This window comes from Triticum dicoccoides, chromosome 2B (genome assembly GCF_002162155.2).
Source record: "Triticum dicoccoides isolate Atlit2015 ecotype Zavitan chromosome 2B, WEW_v2.0, whole genome shotgun sequence".
NCBI lineage: Eukaryota > Viridiplantae > Streptophyta > Magnoliopsida > Poales > Poaceae > Triticum > Triticum dicoccoides.
Window position 1 is genome coordinate 387553175 of NC_041383.1, and position 20236 is coordinate 387573410.

The following is a 20236-nucleotide window of genomic DNA, read 5'->3' on the forward strand; positions in this document are numbered from 1 at the left end:
CAAGGGCAAAAAGGGTTTCAAGAAAGACGGCAAGGGAGGTGCCGCGCCCGGCAAGCAAGCTGCCGGGAAGAAGCCAAAGAATGGACCCAAGCCTGAGACTGAGTGTTTTTATTGCAAGGGAAGTGGTCACTAGAAGCGGAACTGCCCCAAGTACTTAGCGGACAAGAAGGCCGGCAACACCAAAGGTATATGTGATATACATGTTATTGATGTGTACCTTACCAGTACTCGTAGTAGCTCCTGGGTATTTGATACCGGTGCGGTTGCTCATATTTGTAACTCAAAACAGGAGCTGCGGAATAAGCGGAGACTGGCGAAGGACGAGGTGACGATGCGCGTCGGGAATGGTTCCAAGGTCGATGTGATCGCCGTCGGCACGCTACCTCTACATTTACCTATGGGATTAGTTTTAAACCTCAATAATTTTATTTAGTGCCAGCTTTGAGCATGAACATTGTATCTGGATCTCGTTTAATACGAGATGGCTACTCATTTAAATCTGAGAATAATGGTTGTTCTATTTATATGAGAGATATGTTTTATGGTCATGCCCCGCTGGTCAATGGTTTATTCTTAATGAACCTCGAACGTGATGTCACACATATTCATAGTGTGAATACCAAAAGATGTAAGGTTGATAATGATAGTCCCACATACTTGTGGCACTGCCGCCTTGGTCACATTGGTGTCAAACGCATGAAGAAGCTCCACGCAGATGGACTTTTGGAGTCTCTTGATTACGAATCATTTGACACATGTGAACCATGCCTCATGGGCAAAATGACCAAGACTCTGTTATCCGAAACAGTGGAGCGAGCAACCAACTTATTGGAAATCATACATACCGATGTGTGCGGTCCAATGAGCCTTGAGGCTCGCGGTGGCTATCATTATGTTCTCACCCTCACTGATGACTTAAGTAGATATGTGTATGTCTACTTAATGAAACACAAGTCTGAGACCTTTGAAAAGTTCAAGGAATTTCATAGTGAGGTCGAAAATCAACGTGACAGAAAAATAAAGTTCTTATGATCAGATCGTGGAGGGGAATATTTAAGTCACGAATTTGGCACACACTTAAGGAAATGTGGAATCGTTTCACAACTCACGCCGCCTGGAACACCTCAGCGTAATGGTGTGTCCGAACGTTGTAACCGCACCCTATTGGATATGGTGTGATCTATGATGTCTCTTACCGATCTACCGCTCTCTTTTTGGGGCTATGCTTTAGAGACTGCCGCATTCACTTTAAATAGGGCCCCGTCGAAATCCGTTGAGACGACACCATATAATTATGGTTTGAGAAGAAACCTAAGCTGTCGTTTCTAAAAGTTTGGGGATGCGATGCTTATGTCAAGAAACTTCAACCTGAAAAGCTCGAACCCAAGTCGGAAAAATGCGTCTTCATAGGATACCCTAAGGAAACCATTGGGTATACCTTCTACCTCAGATCCTAAGGCAAGATCTTTGTTGCCAAGAACGGGTCCTTTTTGGAGAAAGAGTTTCTCTCGAAAGAAGTAAGTGGGAGGAAAGTAGAACTTGATGAAGTACTGCCTCTTGAAGCGGAAGGTAGCGCAGCTCAGGAAGATGTTTCTGTGGTGCCTACACCGACTAGAGAGGAGGTTAATGATGATGATCAAGGTACTTCAGATCAAGTTGCTACTGAACTTCGTAGGTCCACGAGGACACGTTCCACACCAGAATGGTATGGCAACCCTGTCCTGGAAATCATGTTGTTAGACAACGGTGAACCTTCAAACTATGAAGAAGCAATGGCGGGCCCAGATTCCAACAAATGGCTTGAAGCCATGCAATCCGAGATAGGATCCATGTATGAAACAAAGTTTGGACTTTGACAGACTTGCCCGATGATCGGCGAGCGATAGAAAATAAATGGATCTTTAAGAAGAAGACGGACGCGGATGGTAATGTACCATCTATAAAGCTCGACTTGTCGCTAAGGGTTATCGACAAGTTCAAGGGTTGACTACGATAAGACCTTCTCACCCGTAGCGAAGCTTAAGTCCGTCTGAATGATGTTAGCAATTGCCGCATTCTACGATTATGAGATATGGCAAATGGACGTCAAAACGGCATTCCTTAACAGCTTTCTTAAGGAAGAATTGTATATGATGCAGTCGGAAGGTTTTATCGATCCTAAGAATGCTAACAAGGTATGCAAGCTCCAACGCTCCATCTATGGGCTGGTGCAAGCATCTCGGAGTTGGAACATTCGCTTTGATGAAATGATCAAAGCGTTTGGGTTTATGCAGACTTATAGAGAAGCCTGCATTTACAAGAAAGTGAGTGGGAGCTCTGTAGCATTTCTCATATTATATGTAGATGACATACTGTTGATGGGAAATGATATAGAACTCTTGGAGAGCATAAAGGCCTACTTGAATAAGTGTTTTTCAATGAAGGACCTTGGAGAAGCTGCTTACATATTAGGCATCAAGATCTATAGAGATAGATCAAGATGCCTCATGGGTCTTTCACAAAGCACATACCTTGATAAGATATTGAAGAAGTTCAATATGGATCAGTCCAAGAAGGGGTTCTTGCCTGTATTGCAAGATGTGAAATTGAGCTCAGCTCAAAGCCCAACCACGACAGAAGATAGAGAAAAGATGAGTGTCATCCCCTATGCCTCAGCCATAGGGTCTATTATGTATGTCATGCTGTGTACCAGACCTGATGTAAACCTTGCCGTAAGTTTGGTAGGAAGGTACCAAAGTAATCCTGGCATGAAACACTGGACATCGGTCAAGAATATCCTGAAGTACCTGAAAAGGACTAAGGATATGTTTCTTGTTTATGGAGGTGACGAAGAGCTCGTCGTAAAGGGTTACGTCGATGCTAGCTTCGACACAGATCTGGATGACTCCAAGTCACAAACCGGATATGTGTATATTTTGAATGGTGGGGCAGTAAGCTGGTGCAGTTGCAAGCAAAGCATCGTGGCGGGATCTACATGTGAAGCGGAGTACATGGCAGCCTCAGAGGCAACACATGAAGCAATCTGGATAAAGGAGTTCATTACCGACCTAGGAGTTATTCCCAATGAGTCGGGCCCGATGACTCTCTTCTGTGACAACACTGGAGCTATTGCCCTTGCCAAGGAGCCCAGGTTTCAAAAGAAGACCAGACACATCAAACGTCGCTTCGACTCCATTTGTGAAAAAGTTCAAGATGGAGACATAGATATTTGTAAAGTGCATACGGATCTGAATGTCGCAGATCCGTTGACTAAACCTCTTCCGTGAGCAAAACATGATCAACACCAGAACTCTATGGGTGTTCGATTCATCACAATGTAACTAGATTATTGACTCTAGTGCAAGTAGGAGACTGTTGGAAATATGCCCTAGAGGCAATAATAAAATGGTTATTATTATATTTCCTTGTTCATGATAATTGTCTATTGTTCATGCTATAATTGTATTGATCGGAAACCGTGATACATGTGTGAATAGATAGACCACACCATGTCCCTAGTGAGCCTCTAGTTGACTAGCTCGTTGATCAACAGATGGTCATGGTTTCCTGACTATGGACATTGGATGTCATTGATAATGGGATCGCATCATTAGGAGAATGATGTGATGGACAAGACCCAATCCTAAGCATAGCACAAGATCGTGTAGTTCGTTTGCTAGAGCTTTTCTAATGTCAAGTATCATTTCCTTAGACCATGAGATTGTGTAACTCCCGGATACCGTAGGAGTGCTTTGGGTGTACCAAACGTCACAGCGTAACTGGTTGACTATAAAGGTGCTCTACAGGTGTCTCCAAAAGTGTCTGTTGGGTTGGCACGAATCGAGACTGGGATTTGTCACTCCGTGTGATGGAGAGGTATCTCTGGGCCCACTTGGTAATGCATCATCATAATGAGCTCAATGTGACCAAGTGGTTGGTCACGGGATCATGCATTACGGAATGAGTAAAGTGACTTGCCGGTAACAAGATTGAACGAGGTATTGGGATACCGACGATCGAATCTCGGGCAAGTAACGTACCGATTGACAAAGGGAATTGTATACGGGATTGAATGAATCCTTGACATCGTGGTTCATCCGATGAGATTATCGTGGAGCATGTGGGAGCCAACATGGGTACTCAGATCCCGCTATTGGTTATTGACTGGAGAGTTGTCTCGGTCATGTCTATGTGTCTCCCGAACCCGTAGGGTCTACACACTTAAGGTTCGGTGACGCTAGAGTTGTAGAGATATTAGTATGCGGTTAACCGAAAGTTGTTCGGAGTCCCGGATGAGATCGTGGACGTCACGAGGAGATCCGGAATGGTCCGGAGGTAAAGATTTATATATAGAAAATCCGGTTTCGGCCACCGAGAAAGTTTCGGGGGTCACCGGTAATGTACCGGGACCACCGGAAGGGTCCCGGGGGTCCACCGGGTGGGGCCACCTATCCCGGAGGGCCCCATGGGCTAAGTGGTGTGGGAACCAGCCCCTGGTGGTATGGTGCGCCCCACCCAAGGCGCCTAGGGTTGGAAACCCTAGGGGGCCGTTGTCCCCCTGAGGGGGCATGCACCCCCCTGGTTGGAAACCCTAAGGGGGCCGTTGCCCCCGGGGGGCCGCCGCCCCCCCCCCCCTCTAGATGGGATCTCCAAGGGGGCATGCGCCCCCTAGCCCCTATATATAGTGGAGGGGAGGGAGGGCAGCCGCACCCTAAGCCCTGGCGCCTCCCTTTCCCTCCCGTGACACCTCTTCCTCCTCCAGTAGCGCTTGGCAAAGCCTTGCTAGAATCCCGCTCCTTCCACCACCACGTCGTCGTGCTGCTGGATCTCCATCAACTTCTTCTTCCCCCTTGCTGGATCAAGATGGAGGAGACGTCTCCGCTCCGTACGTGTGTTGAACGCGGAGGTGCAGTCCGTTCGGCGCTAGGATCATCGGTGATTTGGATCACGACGAGTACGACTCCATCAACTCCGTTCTCTTGAACGCTTCCGCTCGCGATCTACAAGGGTATGTAGATGCACTCCTCTCTCTCGTTGCTACATGACTCCATAGATTGATCTTGATGATGCGTAGAAAATTTAATTTTCTGCTGCGATCCCCAACATGGTCAGGTACAACGCACAAGCCACGAAGCCGAGAGCTGAGGAAGAAGGAACAGGCGACAAATCTCTGTTCAGCCCGAAACTTCCGGCCCCCGGAGCCTCCGGTCGACCCAGAACTTCATGTCTTCGATGACCCAGACAAGCCCGTGCGCGCCAACTCTCTGTTTAGCCCGGAACCAGCCCGGACCTTCCGGCCTGCCCGGACCTTCCGCCCCCCGGACGTAAGCCCAGCTCCCACCGTGCCAACTCTCTGGTTAGGCCGGACCCTCCCCGGACCTTGGCCCGGAACCGCCGGCGCCCGGAACTTCCGGCCCTGCCTGCGCGCAGTGACTTGGGCCGAGGCCCATGTACCCTTTCGCCCCTAGACTATATATACTCTCCTCCTACCTACGTTTTAGGGTTAGGAAAGTAGTAGCTCATTTGAGAAGCATTGCTCTCCACTTGATCCCCTTCTTCATCGGAGTTCACGACCTCTACGGAGAAGATCCCCAAAGTGGATTCAAGACCCCTCGCGGGAAGACCCCTCAAGACCTCCTCACGGAGAAGAACTTGCTACTTGTATCGCCCCTTGTTGTTCGTGGATCATGTATCTCTTTGTGTTTCGAGGATCTAGCGCATGTGTAATCGAATATTGTTGGTTTGAGTGATTTCTCTCATGTTTTTCCCGTGTTTCCCCTCGTGTTCCTCGCGGGATTTGCTCCAATTGTGAAAGATCGGGCATCTAAGGTTCTACCCTACATCACCCACGCTCTCGGCTATCTCGACAACGACACAATGGGCTATCACCTCGCTTGAGCAACTCGTCGGCTTCCTGCACAGGTAACGCGACCGCATCGTGACACCGTCAACGACGCTCCCACTACGACTGCGAGGGGATATCAGCCCGCCGGCTGCTATTCTCTCCAGTCTGACCGTCCGCGCTGCTCCTGTTGTCTGCGACGCTACCGCTACAACTGCGGGTGGATGTTAGAGATATATTTGGGTTACATGTATTTGGTAGTCTATGATTTGTAATCCGCCTACTACCTTATCTCGAGGAGAGGCTTCTTGCCTTCCAAGTCTTGTACTCAATATATACTCACCCTCGAGGCTCAATAATATATCCATCGTAATCCGCCAATCCTCTCTATCCTCTCTAACAGTAATAAATTCAACTATTTATTGTTGATTTATTTTTTATGTGTTTGATCTTTTTGGTTCTATTTTGAGTGTGAAATGTTGTTTGTGCTGGGCACGAACGCCGTATATTTACCACGCCTGCTGGAGCTGTTCGCGCGCCATCTTTTGCAGCGGCAGCTGGAGAGAGCGCCATACTGCGCGTAAAAGAAAAAAACTATTTTGGCGCTGCGCGCCACGCGTCGGAAGCACATAGTGGAAGTAGTATAGAAATGATCCTGATGCAGGTTTGCAAAGGGGATTGAGTTTTCGCGACTTTATTCCACCTCCCGTTCAAGTTCAACACACCCGCAGCTCCAAATCCGGAGAGCGACGACATCATGGCCAGCGCGCCAGCCCCGCCGCCCCGCCGCGTGGTCGTCTGCGGCGGTGGCGTTGTCGGCGCTTGCACGGCCTATTTCCTGTCCACCCACCCGGCCTCCCCCACCATGCCGACCCTCGTCGAGAAGTCCTCCCCCGCTTGCGCTGCCTCAGGCAAGGCGGGCGGCTTCCTCGCCCTCGACTGGAGCGACTCCACCCCCGCACTCTCGGCGCTGGCGCGAGCATCCTTCGGCCTCCACCGCCGCCTCGCCGCTGCCCTCGACGGCGCCAACGCGTACGGCTTCCGCCCCGTCCACACCCTCTCCATCTGCCTCCCCTCTCAGCCCGCCGAGCCCCTGTCACCCCACCCGCTCCTCCCTTCCTGGGTCGACCCCTCCGCCTCCGCCGCGCCGCCGCGCCAGCTCGGAACTCCGGACACCACCGCGCAGGTCCATCCGGGCCTCTTCACCAAGGCCGTCCTCGCCGCGTCCGGCGCCGAGGTGGTCATCGGCGAGGTGGAGCGCGTGGTGGTCAACGAAGGGCGTGTCGTCGGCGTCGCGGTGAAGGGGCGCGGCGTGGTGGACGCGGATGCCGTGGTGCTCGCGCTCGGCCCTTGGTCTGGGCGTTTCGAGATGGTCAAAGAGGTGTTCGACGTGTCCGGGCTCAAGGCGCACAGCATCGTGCTCCGGCCGCGCAACCCCGACAAGATCACGCCTCACTGCCTGTTCCTGAGCTACCAGCCGGAGCCCGGCGGCAAGATGCTCGACCCGGAGGTCTACCCGCGCCCCACGGGTACGCAGTTCTTCAAGCTGAAGTATGTGTGCATCAAACTGAACGGCACCCATGTTTAAACATCTAGTTGTTGCTGTTTGTCCTTGAACAGGGGAGGTGTACATTTGCGGAATGAGCAAGGACGAGGATGTTCCAGATGATCCGGCAGCGATTGCCGGGGAGCCGGACTCCATTGCAATGCTTCACAAGATCGCTGGGAGGGTGTCCAGCCAACTGAAGACAGAGGAGGGCGCAGCTGAACTGCATACAGTAGAGTAGAAGGATTCTTTGGTCCTCCGGTCGCTCCCGCGGGCGGCCAGGGGGGCGAAAACCTTGCCGCCGCCAGCGCAGATCCACCGGTCAGCTTCCCCTCGCCGCCGCCGGCAGACGTCGCCGGGCAAAGCCTGCGCGGCTCGGCGGCGGCGGGGCACTCCCTCCTCCCGTCTGAGCTCCAGCAGCGCGGGCTGCCCATCTCGGCGGGATCCAGGGCGCAGCTCCCGCGCCGGTGCGCGCACGGGCTGGGGCGGCCGCGTTCGAGCGCGGGGAGGCGCGCGTAGGGCGGCGAAGCTTGGCTGTGCCGGCGAGGCTACGGATCTGGCGGCTCGGGGAAGGGCGCGGATCTGGCGAGTTGGGCGCGATGGCGGAGCTCCTCGGCTGTGCGGCGCGGGCAGTGAGGCAGGGATGGCTGCGGCCTGGGCCATGCGCTGGCCGTGCGGGTCGCAGGCGCACCGCACCAGGGCAGGCCCCTGCTGGATCTGAAGAGGGCCGCCGTCTCTTGCTTGGTGCTGCGGCAGAGGAGATGGGTTAGGCGGGAGCCAGCTTCTCGGCGGCGCGTGGGCTGTGCACCGGCGGCAGTCGACTAGTTGGGCTCCAGGGATGGTGCGAAGCAGATCGGGCCCCGGCGCCCTGTTCTGTGAGGAGGCCGTGACGACCGTCGGGCGCATGGGGCCGGCGGCTCTATCCGGCGAGGACCGGCGGCAGCAATGAAGACCTGGACCCGGCGTCCAGTTCTGAAGGTGGTTGCGGAGGACGTTGGGCGCGTGGGGCCGGCGGCCGCCGGCCGTGTGTCTGCAGTGGTGGTCTGGCTCGGGTTGGTGGTCGGAGGTGCAGCGCCGGGTGAAGACTTTGCTGCCGGCTCTTGAGCTGGGGCAGGCGACGGCGACGCCTGCGGGCGCCGCTTCCTTCTTGAAGGCGTCGCTGAGGCGTTCCTGCTCACTCCACTACGCAAGGATGCTCGGGGGAAACCCTTGATCCCCTAGGATTGGACGATGATGGCGGCGTGCGTCGCACCTCTTGGGGCATCGTTCCAGGAGCTCCTTACCGTCCAGAGGGACCAGTGATAGGTGGGGGAGGTCGTGCTGCTCGGTCGTGTCCGCACGGCAATGGAGCAGTCTGGCTTCTGTGGCAACGATAACGGCGGTGAGCATTGTCGGAGGCGTGGCATTGGTCATGGTAGTCGGCTCTTCTCCGGCGTGTCCGTGAGACTACCTCGGCTGCTTGTTTCTGTGAAGTCGAAGCTGCGGTGCGGGGCACCGGTGGTGTACGATGACGAGCGACAAGTGGTCCGTTCAGTGATCTTCCGTGACGCCAACATTGCTTTGCTCTCTGTAGTTCTCCGCAGGAGTCGGAGCTGCGTTGTCTTGCTGTGAGTGGATGGCGTTCCGCCGTGTAAGGGTAGTGTTGTTCGATGGCCAATAGGGTTGTCGTTTTTCTTTTCTCATTGATCTTCGGATCCTCCCCATGTTGTTCTTCCGCTGCTTTCTGCTTAATCTAATTGAAGCCAGCAATTTGCTGGATCTTTCAAAAAAAAAAAAAACAGAGGAGGGCGCAGAGGTAGTCGCGGAACAGGCCTGCTACCTCCCGTGCACCAATGATGGGCTGCCGGTCATCGGGGAGATGCCTGGGGTGAAGGGATGCTACGTTGCAACCGGGCACAGCTGCTGGGGCATCCTCAATGCTCCTGCTACCGGTGCAGCACTCGCCGAGCTCATCCTCGATGGACACGCCAAGATTGTTGATCTCGCGCCCTTCAGCCCGGCAAGATTTCTCAAGAAGAAGAGCAGGCGCGGAGTGTAATGGCATGCGCGGTTTGTTTCGATCTGATATTCCAAACTTGGCAACCGAATAAAAAGCTATCCTCTCTTGTAACCTGTCCGAGGGGATATACTAGCAAATAATGTACGGATAAATAAAACCTTCAACACTTGCTGTCTAGTGTTGTGGAGATGGATAGATCCTGTTTTATCTGATGCTGTAGTGATCTAAATGCTCTTATATTTATATATGGAGGGAGTACCAAATGTACCAACGAACGTTTTTCATGAGAACATCTTTGAATGCAGACGTGAACTGCCAGTACACTCCCTCACTACCGCATGATCATGAGAAGAATGATACTGTGAAGTTTACATCAAACACTAAGGGCTCCTTCTGAATTTTTCCTATGTTATTGTTTGATTCATAGGATTGAATCTTATTGGAATTTTTCCCGATGATTTTTTTACTACTTCCCATAGGACTTCTAGCATTCAATCAAACTCTTCGAAACAATCCTTTGTTTTTCCTATAACGCAATTAAACAACCCCAAATCCTGTAGGATTGAGATGAGCATGACATTCCAATCACATTTTGAGAATCCTGCGAATCGAAGAGGCCCTGAAACATAATGTCACACTATTATGTGTTCTGGCAGTTATCAGATATCTGTGTCGTACGATACAACCTGCTCCAGAATTCCGGGATGCAGTTCCCAAAATGAACAAGCTTTTGCCAGTGTTACATGATGTTCATCACATCACTTAGAGCTCTAACCAGACTACTATTATCAAGTTGTTGATCTTTCTAATGTTTTCAGTCCAAGTATAGGGTTGCCTTCATCACTGCATCAAATGAGGTTTGCAGCCTCCAATCTTTCTGTTTCCTGTTCAACGGCCTCCCTTTCCCAGCTCGGTTCTCGCTGACGTCCGCGAGCTTCCAAACACAGTGTTCTGCCTGAATGTCTACTGACTCAAGCATGAAGATACCATCCATCTGATCCGAAATAAGGCCATCACCTTCAGCATGGTATTGTACCCTCATTGCCATATCTTTGAAGCGATCCAGATCACCCGGCACCTTCAGAAGTCGCTCTGCTCCTGGTGATGAGATCTGAAACACAAGATTAATTCTTTGTAAGTGGTTGCAAAATTCAGGAGCGACCATTGTGTAAGAAATTTTGGCAGGCTGACTTGCCTCAAGAGCCAGGTCGAGGGGTATTTCGCCTCTTTCAATTATCTCATCCAATTTCTGCTTATAGAGTCTATTGAAATTCTCTATTTCCTCTATACCAGGGCACCCATACCTGTAGAAATTTCTCAAACGGGGAAAGAAATAAGATTGCCATTTTGCCCATATCAATTTCAATATAAACAGCCTATTCAGATCAGGTTAGATGAAGAGAACATTTTGGTGGTATCAATCTACTCAACATTCAAGATAACTAACGCAACAAGGCACAACACTGGATGCAATCCTGCACAATAAGCAGTACCCCCTTCGTTCTAGAATACTTAAAGTTTTAGGTTTGTTCCAACTCAAACATTTTAAGTTTGACCAAGTCAATTGAAAAATATACCAACATCTACAGCACAAAATTAGGTTTATTAGATTTGATGTTGTTTGATCATGAAGTATATATATATATTTTTTGGAAAAGGAGGATAACCCCCAGCCTCTGCATCAGCTTGATCATGAAATATATTTTCATACTATATATATTTGAGTTGTAGATGTTAATATATTTTTCTATATACATGGTCAAACTTGAAGAAGTTTAATTTAGGTCAAACCTAGAGCTTCCAAGTATTTTGGAATGGAGGGAGTAGGTGATAGCCAAGGCATTTTGACATGGGACCTTTTTGGGCATTATCTAGTCTAAGTGAACAGATAAGATACAGAAAAGTAGGTACTACTTGATATCCTTAAATTGGAGACTGAACTCTGAACGGAAAAAAGAGGAGTTACTTATACTGTCAAGGTACATCATGGTGGAATGACAATGCATAAAATTGAATGGGTTACTGAATATTTTGCGAAATGCACAATTGCTACACTCAATACAGCCATGAGATTTAACTTTAATGGTACCCATATCCTAACTAATTCAATATGGAGAAATGTTTTTGGGTTTTTAGTAAAGTATGACTATTGAAACCACAAATGTTTATAGGTACAGCTCTCTGCTTAGAGAAGCCACACTCAATCATATCAATGAGCGAAAAGTACAACAACCCGCTTTCTGACCAAAGAGAAGTCGAACATGAGATGTGACTGGATTTGACATTAATTCAGCCTTTGAGGCAACTGCCATTGGATGACCATTTCAGCAGACAATTCATTCACTGATGTGATTTTACACCGACAGTCTAATTCGTTTATTGTGCAAGTGCACCATTACAGTGAGAAAATGAAAGCCAGCAAGCGATGCCTGCCTCCAACTAGACAGACAGTTGTAAACTCACGAACCTGTTGGTGAGCTTGTCCAGCCGCACGTAGACGTACCCCTTGGGCGACACCTTGAAGGCGAACATGGCAATGTCATCGCCAAAGTGCTCGCCAAGAACCTCCTCGGCCGCCGCAAGAGCGCGCGCGCCCCACTTGACGTCCCGCAGGGCGACGCCGCCGCCGTTGCCGCCATCACCGATCTGAAACGTACCAAGGAGTCAAGAGCAGGCCGGACAGCATTTGGGCGAGCGTGCTCCAGGCGGAGCCGAAATACCTCAGCATCGGCCCCATCGTCTTCATCCTCTTCCCACTCCGCCATAGACTCCTCCTCCTCCTCCTCCCCCGAGCCCTCGTCGCCTGGGCCAGGGCCCGCTGTACTCGCCAGGAAGCGCGTCTGCGCCGCAGGTACGGCCCCCCCGCATGAAGTAGGAAGGATGCTCCTGGGGCAGGCGGCGTAGGAAGCGCGCGGAACGGCGCTGCGGAGGCAGGACGAGGAAGCGGCAGCCACGGCGGCGCAGGGACATTTGGTCGAGCATCTGGCGAGCAGCGAGCGGAGCGCCCGGGCGAGAGCGTGCGCCATCCTCGCACGAGTTGGTTGAGTTTGCGTTCGCTTCGTGGCGATGACTCTGGTTTGGGTCAGACCATCGGACTTATGGGTCGTCGTCTTTTTTTTTCTGAGGGGAGGGGAACTTATGGGTCGTCGTCGTTTCGGCTTCACTTACTTATTGGGCTTTGCAACTGTTTGGAAGTTATGCTGACCCATAACGGCCCAATCACTTCTCTCCTCCATCCACAATTGCACATCACATAAAGAGAGACTTCATTGCTCCATGGCCGACACCGCCTGACCTCTTCCTCCTCGCGACCGGCGGCCATGGCGTCCAACACCGTCAAGCTCATCGGCAAGTGCTCTGCTCCTCTCACCTTTACCCCTAAAAGAACACACTAAAACCACCCTTTGCTCTCCCGTACATCTTTTCTCTGATTCAGCGATTTGCTGCTCTTACCCAAACTGACCGCTCACCCCCTCCTCTGATCTTCTACCCCGTCTCCGGCTCGGCCACCAGACATCGCAGTGAACTTTACTGGTAGGACCTTCTCCCTCCGCCCGTAACACCTTAAAGCTGACATCATTTTTGTTCTTGGTGATTTGCTGATTCACCTTTTGTGTCATGCTGCTGCGAAGATGGCATGTTTAAGGGCATCTACCACGGCAAGCAGTGCCACTCTGCCGACCTCCCCAGCGTCCTCGCGCGAGCCTGGGCTGCCGGCGTCCACCGCATCATTGTATGACTACCTGTCTGCTCTGCCTCCTACTTTGTTCTGCTCCGGTTGATTTGTCTGAATTTCGTATGCTATAAGCACAATTCATCATTTGGTCCTACATCAGGTCACCGGAGGGTCTCTGAAGGAGTCTAGGGAAGCGCTTGAGATCGCCGAGACCGATGGTATGCACGGCTGCTATGATGGTGTATATTGGCTGACTGGTGCAGGCACAGTGTTTGATGGAATGCGCCTGAGGAATTTCTTTTTTCTGCGTGTGTATGCAATGCAGGGAGGCTGTTCTGCACCGTGGGAGTCCACCCGACAAGATGCGGGGTAATATTGGAATATATTTCTTGCTTTGGTCGTGACTGTTTTTGAGATGGATATGTGCATTTGTGCTTTGGTTGTCTACATTTACTACTTTTTGGATGGTTTAGGAGTTTGAGGAGGGTGGAGACCCGGAAGGGCATTTTCAGGCTCTCTTGGCTTTGGCGAAGGAGGGCATCGAGAAGGGCAAGGTGTGTATATGGATCATATGGTTGCTTGTTTGAGAATTTACACAGTGCTTCAACTGCAAGGCAAAAGTATAGGCATATGCTCTAGTGATGGACTTTCTCGTAAACTTTGGATACCCTTATCTTTGCTTACAAACAGTAGGACCCTGAGAATCTTGTCAATTAGGCCCTGTTCGGAGACCCACCACTCCACCACTCCGCTCCCGGAGCTGGAGTTAAAAAGCACGGAGCTGGGAAACAGATGCTCCGCAGCTCCTCGTATTTTTAGGAGCTGGAGTGACTCCGAACAGGGCCTTAGGAAGGACCCCAACTCATTCATTGCTTACTAAAATATTGAATATCATTAATAAGTATCCTTATGTGCAGATGTCCTTCTGTGGCAACCATTGTATGATGATATACCAATATGGTTAACAAGCTCACACAATCTGATAATCTTCCGTTGCAAAGGAAATCAATCTAATTCCATGAAGATATGATCTTTTGCGCAATAAGAAATTCAGTAGTTATTCTTTGCAAAAGAAAAAGAAATTCAGTAGTTACCATGCCCTTTTCTGCTCTTTGGACACTATACTTGCAAACTCTAAGTGGATTCAGTTTCTGCAGGTTGTGGCAGTTGGCGAGTGTGGTTTGGATTATGACAGGCTTCAGTTCTGTCCTTCAGATATTCAGAAGAAGTATGGTCCTGCACAATCGCAAAGACAACCCGGCAATTACTCGGCATTTTCTGAAATATTTTTCATTTTAGGTACTTTGAGAAACAATTCGAATTGGCTGAAGCAGTAAAACTACCGATGTTTCTTCACATGCGTGCTGCTGGTGAAGACTTCTCTGAAATCGTATCACAAAATCTGTACAGGTAATGTTTATTCTGTAGACCACAATGACAAAACACAATTGATGATCATGGTAAAAAAGCACTGTTTCATACATCTTTGTTCTGAGATCAGAAGAAAACAGTCGATGGATTATTATGTTTTAGTTGTATCCCTTTGTGAATTAAATTATACATGGTTATTTCCTATATTTATTTCTGTGAACCACATTTCTGTTTGGTAGGTTTCCAGGTGGGGTTACGCATTCCTTCACTGGTACTGCAGAAGAACGTGACAAGCTTCTTTCTATCGAGAATATGTTTATAGGTCATTTCCCTCCCTTGGTCTCACAAACCTGCATGCGAAGCAACATAATAACTGTAAAACTTCAGAACCACAAACATTCTTTCATTAGTGGCGAAAGCTATTTAGATTGGCTTAATGGCTTTTCTGATGGAAAGCCTCCATCTGGGCAATGTCACTTGAAGTTAAATTAGCATTTGATATTCTGTCTTTTATTGTAATAACTCTATGATGCCTTGTAGTTTGTAAATAATAACTCTTCATGCACCACTGCAGGTATTAATGGCTGCTCTTTGAAGACTAAAGAAAATCTTGAGATTGTAGGAGGTATTCCTGCAGAGAGGTTGATGATAGAGACAGATTCTCCTTATTGTGACATAAAAAATACTCATGCTGGAATCCAGTTTGTAAAATCGATCTGGCCATCCAAGAAGAAAGAGAAGTATGAACCTGGTTTAACAGTTAAGGGTCGCAATGAGCCTTGTTTAGTAAGGTATGTGGAAGCAGTTGTGCATAAAATTCTTGCTGAAGCAAATGTTTGGACTGATCTCCAAGCTGCAACTTTGTATGTCAAGTTTACTTACACCTGGAATGATTATTTTGCTTTTGCTTCACCAAATACTGCATTGGTTTTCTGAAGTAGATCAATCCTTATGCTATTTCTGTTCGAAACAATAAACCACTCCCTCTGTAACTTTTTATTAGACATTTTTAGAGTCCATGACTGTGTCAAAACATGTCTTATATTAAGTTACAGAGGGAGTAGTAAATTAGATGTGTGCTTGAAATGTTGTCTTTATCAAATGAAGTTCTGACCACTAACCACTTGCAATTAAAGTTTTCTGCCATGCAGCAAATTGTTTGTTAGCCTTGTGCCTTGATGTAGAACCAAACTATTCTTTGTTGCTCTGCTCTTTTACTAGGATGTTTGAAGCATTTTATTACATCTCATTATGACAATCTGTAATCAACTGTTTGTGGACCGGAAATTGACTTCTCTATTCTTTTGCTGTGCTAAATATTTGCATGTGACTCTTACCTCCATTTTTTTTTGACAAAAATAGAGATTTCTCCATTACAGGCAAGTCCTTGAGGTAGTGGCTGGATGCAAAGGTATTGCTGATATAGAAGGCTTAAGTAAAACTCTGTACCACAACACATGCAGGTGAGCCGTCACTAACTAGGAAACATCATACCTTCCCTGTAGACACTCTAATATGGCTAGGTTTTCTTATGTTAGACAGAGCTTTGCTACTAACGTTATCTCCAGTTTTTAGATGCTATCATTAAGAGATCTTTCTACCCTGCAGGCTCTTCTTCCCTCATGACATAGATGCTTCTGCAGATGCACAGCTTGAGAGTGGTGGTGTTACTGCAGAACAGAGTAGCTGATAATGCAGAGTGAATTGTTTTGAAATATTTCATTTTTGCTTGCTCTTCGGTTTTGTGGTGTCTATGAAATATTTATGGTGTCCTAAAATTCTTCTAATTTGACAAGCTTCAATTTGGAAATAGCATCGTATGTTCGTTCGTGCCTCAGAGATTAAAGTGCAGATTATTTCCACTGTACATATATGTGCCAAAATGAATAGCCTGCAATCACTCAAATCGCCTTTTGTGTGGAAACAAGTCCAGACAGAAAGGAGCTAAGAGCCTAAAAGCAAAACTGACAGTAGCGAACACCCTGGGTATCATTCCAATTTATTTCATAAAAGTGCACAACCAATTAGTCAATCCAGTACTCTATATTATACAATATACAAAACATCTCTACTGAATTGAACATGTTTACATGACGCACTTTGGATCCAGATATTTCTGCAACATATTACAAGAGTCTAATAATCTAGTATCCATGGCTGAAATCCCACTTCTGCGTCAAAATTTTTGCTCAGACCAGTACATCTTGAATTGGAACGGCAGAATTTTTGAACCGGTGCACCAAGCTTACAACTCAATCATCTCTACCTGTCTATTAGTAGTTACTAATAGCTGGCAGTTGTCTGTAAGTTGCTCTTTTCCATCTCGCCTTCAAATTGTCCTGAAGTAGTACTGTTTTTGTCGACCTCTGGCTCAGAACCACCTGAGGCAGTTTGTTCTTGCTGGGACTGCACTGTGCTAGGAGTTGATCCAGCTGGAGGGTTCTGTGCCGCCAGACTAAGTCGGAGTGGCCTCCCATCCAGTTCCTGCATTCAGTAAACATGTCAACCAACCACTGTTTTCACCAGTGAATCCATGTCAAATTAAACATGTTGGTGAGATCTTAGGGTACCCATTGGCCATTGTGCATAACTTATGATTATATACATGATTATTGATCTATCCATGCATAGAGTACACAGAGAAGTTATACTTTGGTTAGTTCATGTTATCATTATTGACTCATTTTTCTCTACGAAATATTCCCTCCATCCCATAATGTAAAACCTTTTTTTACTCTAGTGCTGTCCCATAATGACGTTTTTTTGACTCTACACGTTTTACATTATGGGACGGAGGGAGTACTTACAACTATAACAAGAAACACCTGGTAACCTTGTTCCTACATTTCATAGTTTAGTTTTCAAGTACTCGTCCGTTCTTATCATGCATGGCTTCGCTCTACTTATGCTATTATTATTATACTCCCTCCGTCCGGAAATACTTGTCGGAGAAATGGATAAAAATGGATGTATCTAAAATTAAAATACGTCTAGATACATCCATTCTTCCGACAAGTATTTCGGGACCGAGGGAGTACCATGGTAATCCAATGAAGTGATGTGGTGGGAATTTTTGTTCTAAGGTTGCAACAAAGGCATACCACTCCGTCCATGGCCTGCAAGGCAGCCTTTGCATCTTCTATTGTCTGAAAGGAGATAAAGCCAAACCCCCTGGAACGACCCGTGTCACGCTCGAAGATTACCCTGGCACCAACCAAGCCAGGCTGCCCCTCGAATGCCGTCTTGAGTGCATCAGCCCGCACACCCCACCCCAGGTTGCCGGCGTAAACCTTGTATGTCCCATCGTCAACAACACGCAAGCTAGTCCTTGCAACCGCTGCCGATGCCACTGCCCTCTCTCCTCCTCGCGGCACTTCCGGGAAATTCACCCTGACTGTCCTCCCTCCCAGCAGCTGCATTGACACATATGCATTCATGACCAAGAACAGGAACACACTTTTGTGTGGAATGGAGAAGAATTGATGATCCAACTAGTGCGGAACTCACAGCTCCGTTGAACATCTGGACGGCCTTGGCAGCCTCCTCGGCGGTGGCCATGGTGACAAAGGCAAAGCCACGACTCCGGTCGGTGATGTCATATATTATCTGCAGGAGCGCAATCATCAAACCGCTGCAGGAAGACCAGAGATAGGCACAAATTGAAGATAGGATTTGGATTGCATTTAGCTTGCGAGTACCTGGACATCGTCGACGCTGCCGGGCTCGGAGAATGCTGCAGTGAGCTCAGCGGCGGTGAAGGTGTAGGGCAGGTTGCCGACGTAGATTCGCCCGGGCTCTTGTCCAAGTGCCGGCCGGTTTCTCGGGGGATAGTAACCGCGAACTGCCTGGACCTCGGGTTCTGCCTCCTCTCCCTCTTCCTCCACGTACTCCTCTGGACCCTCCTCAGAGTAATATTCTCCGTCAGAAGAGAACTCTTGGCCGGAAGCAGCGGAGGTGGAGGCGGGCAGGAGAATGGGGTGGCGACGGTGGGAGGAGGAGAATAGGCGGAGCCCGACGCAGTGCCGCTGGAAGTTGTTGAGGTTGAAGTGAGAAGGAGGGAGTGGGATGGCGGCGGCAATGGCGGTGGGGTGAATGAAAGAGCGGAAGGCGGCGACGGCGGTGGCCATGGCCGTGGAGTAGCGAGGAGCTTGGTGCTGTGGCGTGTCAGTGTTCGGTCGCTCTTGCGGGTAATTTCCTTATCCCCTACTCTCCTAGTCCTACCTATTAGGCCGGGCTTAAACGGGCCGATCCCTATTGGCGGGGCTCCGGGCCTCTTGAGAAACGCGAGAGCACAAAGACTCCAGCCCACTAAAGACCCCCTCTCCGTGTCCGAGGACAAGTCTTCTCTTCTCACCAGCGGCGGCGGCGGCACCGTCCGTCACCGTGACAAACTCTGCTTCTTCCTCCACAAAAAGCAGAGCCCGCCGCCCCGAGACTCCCAAAACACTTCTTTTCCCAACCAAATCCACCAAATCTCGTGCGAGAAATTTTGCAATGGCGTCCGAAGTGGATCCCGCCGTGGAGCCCCACATCGTCGTTGAGGAGTCGTCCAGCGCCGGAGGCAGCCGAGAGGAGGCGCCCCCAGAGGCTTCGGCGGTAGAAGCGGTGGTCGAGACAGAGCCGGCGGATGCGGAGGAAGAAGGGGAATGCGGGTTCTGCCTGTACATGAAAGCCGGAGGTTGCAAGGAGGCGTTCGTGTCGTGGGAGGAGTGCATGCAGGCGGCGGAGAAGGAGGGCTCCGACATGGTTGAGCGCTGCTTCCAAGTCACCACCGACCTCAAGAAGTGCATGGACGCCCACGCCGACTACTACGCCCCCGTGCTCCAGGCTGAGCAGACCGTCTCCGACCAAGCCGAAGCGGCCATCGCTGCTGCCACCGCCGATACAAACAAGAACAGCGGAGAGGAATCCGCTCCCTCCCTGGACACTGATTGGGTGGTGGTTGAGGAGGCTACTTCCTCCACGCCCGCCGAGGGGGTGAAGAAGGAAGAAGCAATCGTCGACAAGGCAGAGTCCTTGTCTTTGGGTAACTAATAATTGGGGAGGGTTAGATTTTTCAGCTCATGATAACTTTTTATTCAGTATGAGTTATGATCTGATTGAGGCGCATGAGGCTAGTTTTTATCCCCTTGTGGGGAAATAAGGTTGTTCTTCCAATAACTGTTGGACATGATACCGAATTTACTGAAGAATTTCTGGATGCTTTTATATGATACTAGGTTACATACTCATCATGTTTGTGCTTGATGCATTGACATTGTATCTCTAGAACTACTCCTGGTGAGCACGATGACGACAAGACACACAATTTGCTTTAGAATTTCTTGATGCTTTTCTGTTACATATGGGTTACATATTCACCACGTTTGTTGCTTGATGCATTGGCATTATAACCTTGGTCAAGCCCTTGTGACTGCGATGTCTAACAAAGTGGCCTTCGATTGCATTGGATCTGCCATGCTAAGTAAGTTTGAAATAGGTTTCAGCTGGTTACTGTCATTGACATGAATATGGTTTGCCTTCATTTACCATTAAAATTTAGGATTTTAGACTTAAATCAACCTTTTCTTTGTGTCAAAAGATGGCAGATCTTTTAACTAGTCACTTGGCCAATGCAGATCTTTCTGATGCCTCTATATGGTACACGTGTCGCTTTATGGATTGACATTGTATCTGTGGTTTAAGTCATCATGATCATGGCAAGATACTCCCAGTGACTCATGTCTTGTACATCGTCTCTGAGTTGTATGGGGAGTTTGAAATAAGTTCCAGTTGATTGCTCTCATTGATATAAGTATTTATCTTTCGTTCCATTATTGTGAA

The 20236-nt window shown here is 48.9% G+C and overlaps 4 protein-coding genes across 4 annotated transcripts; 2 read left to right on the forward strand and 2 right to left on the reverse strand.

Moving 5' to 3' along the window:
• The first annotated feature begins 6491 nt into the window (after nt 1-6491).
• LOC119363804 (putative oxidoreductase C1F5.03c) lies at nt 6492-9578 on the forward strand. The gene is made up of 3 exons (XM_037629172.1): nt 6492-7350; nt 7442-7575; nt 9151-9578. Exons 1-3 carry the CDS (start codon nt 6579-6581, stop codon nt 9403-9405), a joined length of 1161 nt encoding a protein of 386 aa, XP_037485069.1. The 5' UTR covers nt 6492-6578; the 3' UTR covers nt 9406-9578.
• Nucleotides 9579-9981: 403 nt separating this feature from the next.
• Nucleotides 9982-12460, reverse strand: LOC119363805. Its single transcript, XM_037629173.1, has 4 exons — nt 12087-12460; nt 11834-12012; nt 10562-10670; nt 9982-10477 (listed from the first exon to the last, which is right to left on the reverse strand). The coding sequence occupies exons 1-4, from the start codon at nt 12390-12392 to the stop codon at nt 10181-10183; spliced, it is 891 nt and encodes a 296-aa protein (XP_037485070.1). The 5' UTR covers nt 12393-12460; the 3' UTR covers nt 9982-10180.
• A 120-nt stretch (nt 12461-12580) lies between these two features.
• Nucleotides 12581-16250, forward strand: LOC119363807 (putative deoxyribonuclease TATDN1). Its single transcript, XM_037629176.1, has 12 exons — nt 12581-12714; nt 12880-12900; nt 12999-13099; nt 13203-13260; nt 13368-13411; nt 13516-13596; nt 14200-14270; nt 14342-14452; nt 14653-14735; nt 14988-15204; nt 15793-15876; nt 16022-16250. Exons 1-12 carry the CDS (start codon nt 12687-12689, stop codon nt 16101-16103), a joined length of 981 nt encoding a protein of 326 aa, XP_037485073.1. The 5' UTR covers nt 12581-12686; the 3' UTR covers nt 16104-16250.
• A 148-nt stretch (nt 16251-16398) lies between these two features.
• LOC119363806 (RNA-binding protein CP33, chloroplastic-like) lies at nt 16399-18617 on the reverse strand. Its single transcript, XM_037629174.1, has 4 exons — nt 18112-18617; nt 17921-18019; nt 17515-17826; nt 16399-16897 (listed from the first exon to the last, which is right to left on the reverse strand). The coding sequence occupies exons 1-4, from the start codon at nt 18538-18540 to the stop codon at nt 16697-16699; spliced, it is 1041 nt and encodes a 346-aa protein (XP_037485071.1). The 5' UTR covers nt 18541-18617; the 3' UTR covers nt 16399-16696.
• Nucleotides 18618-20236: the final 1619 nt, after the last annotated feature.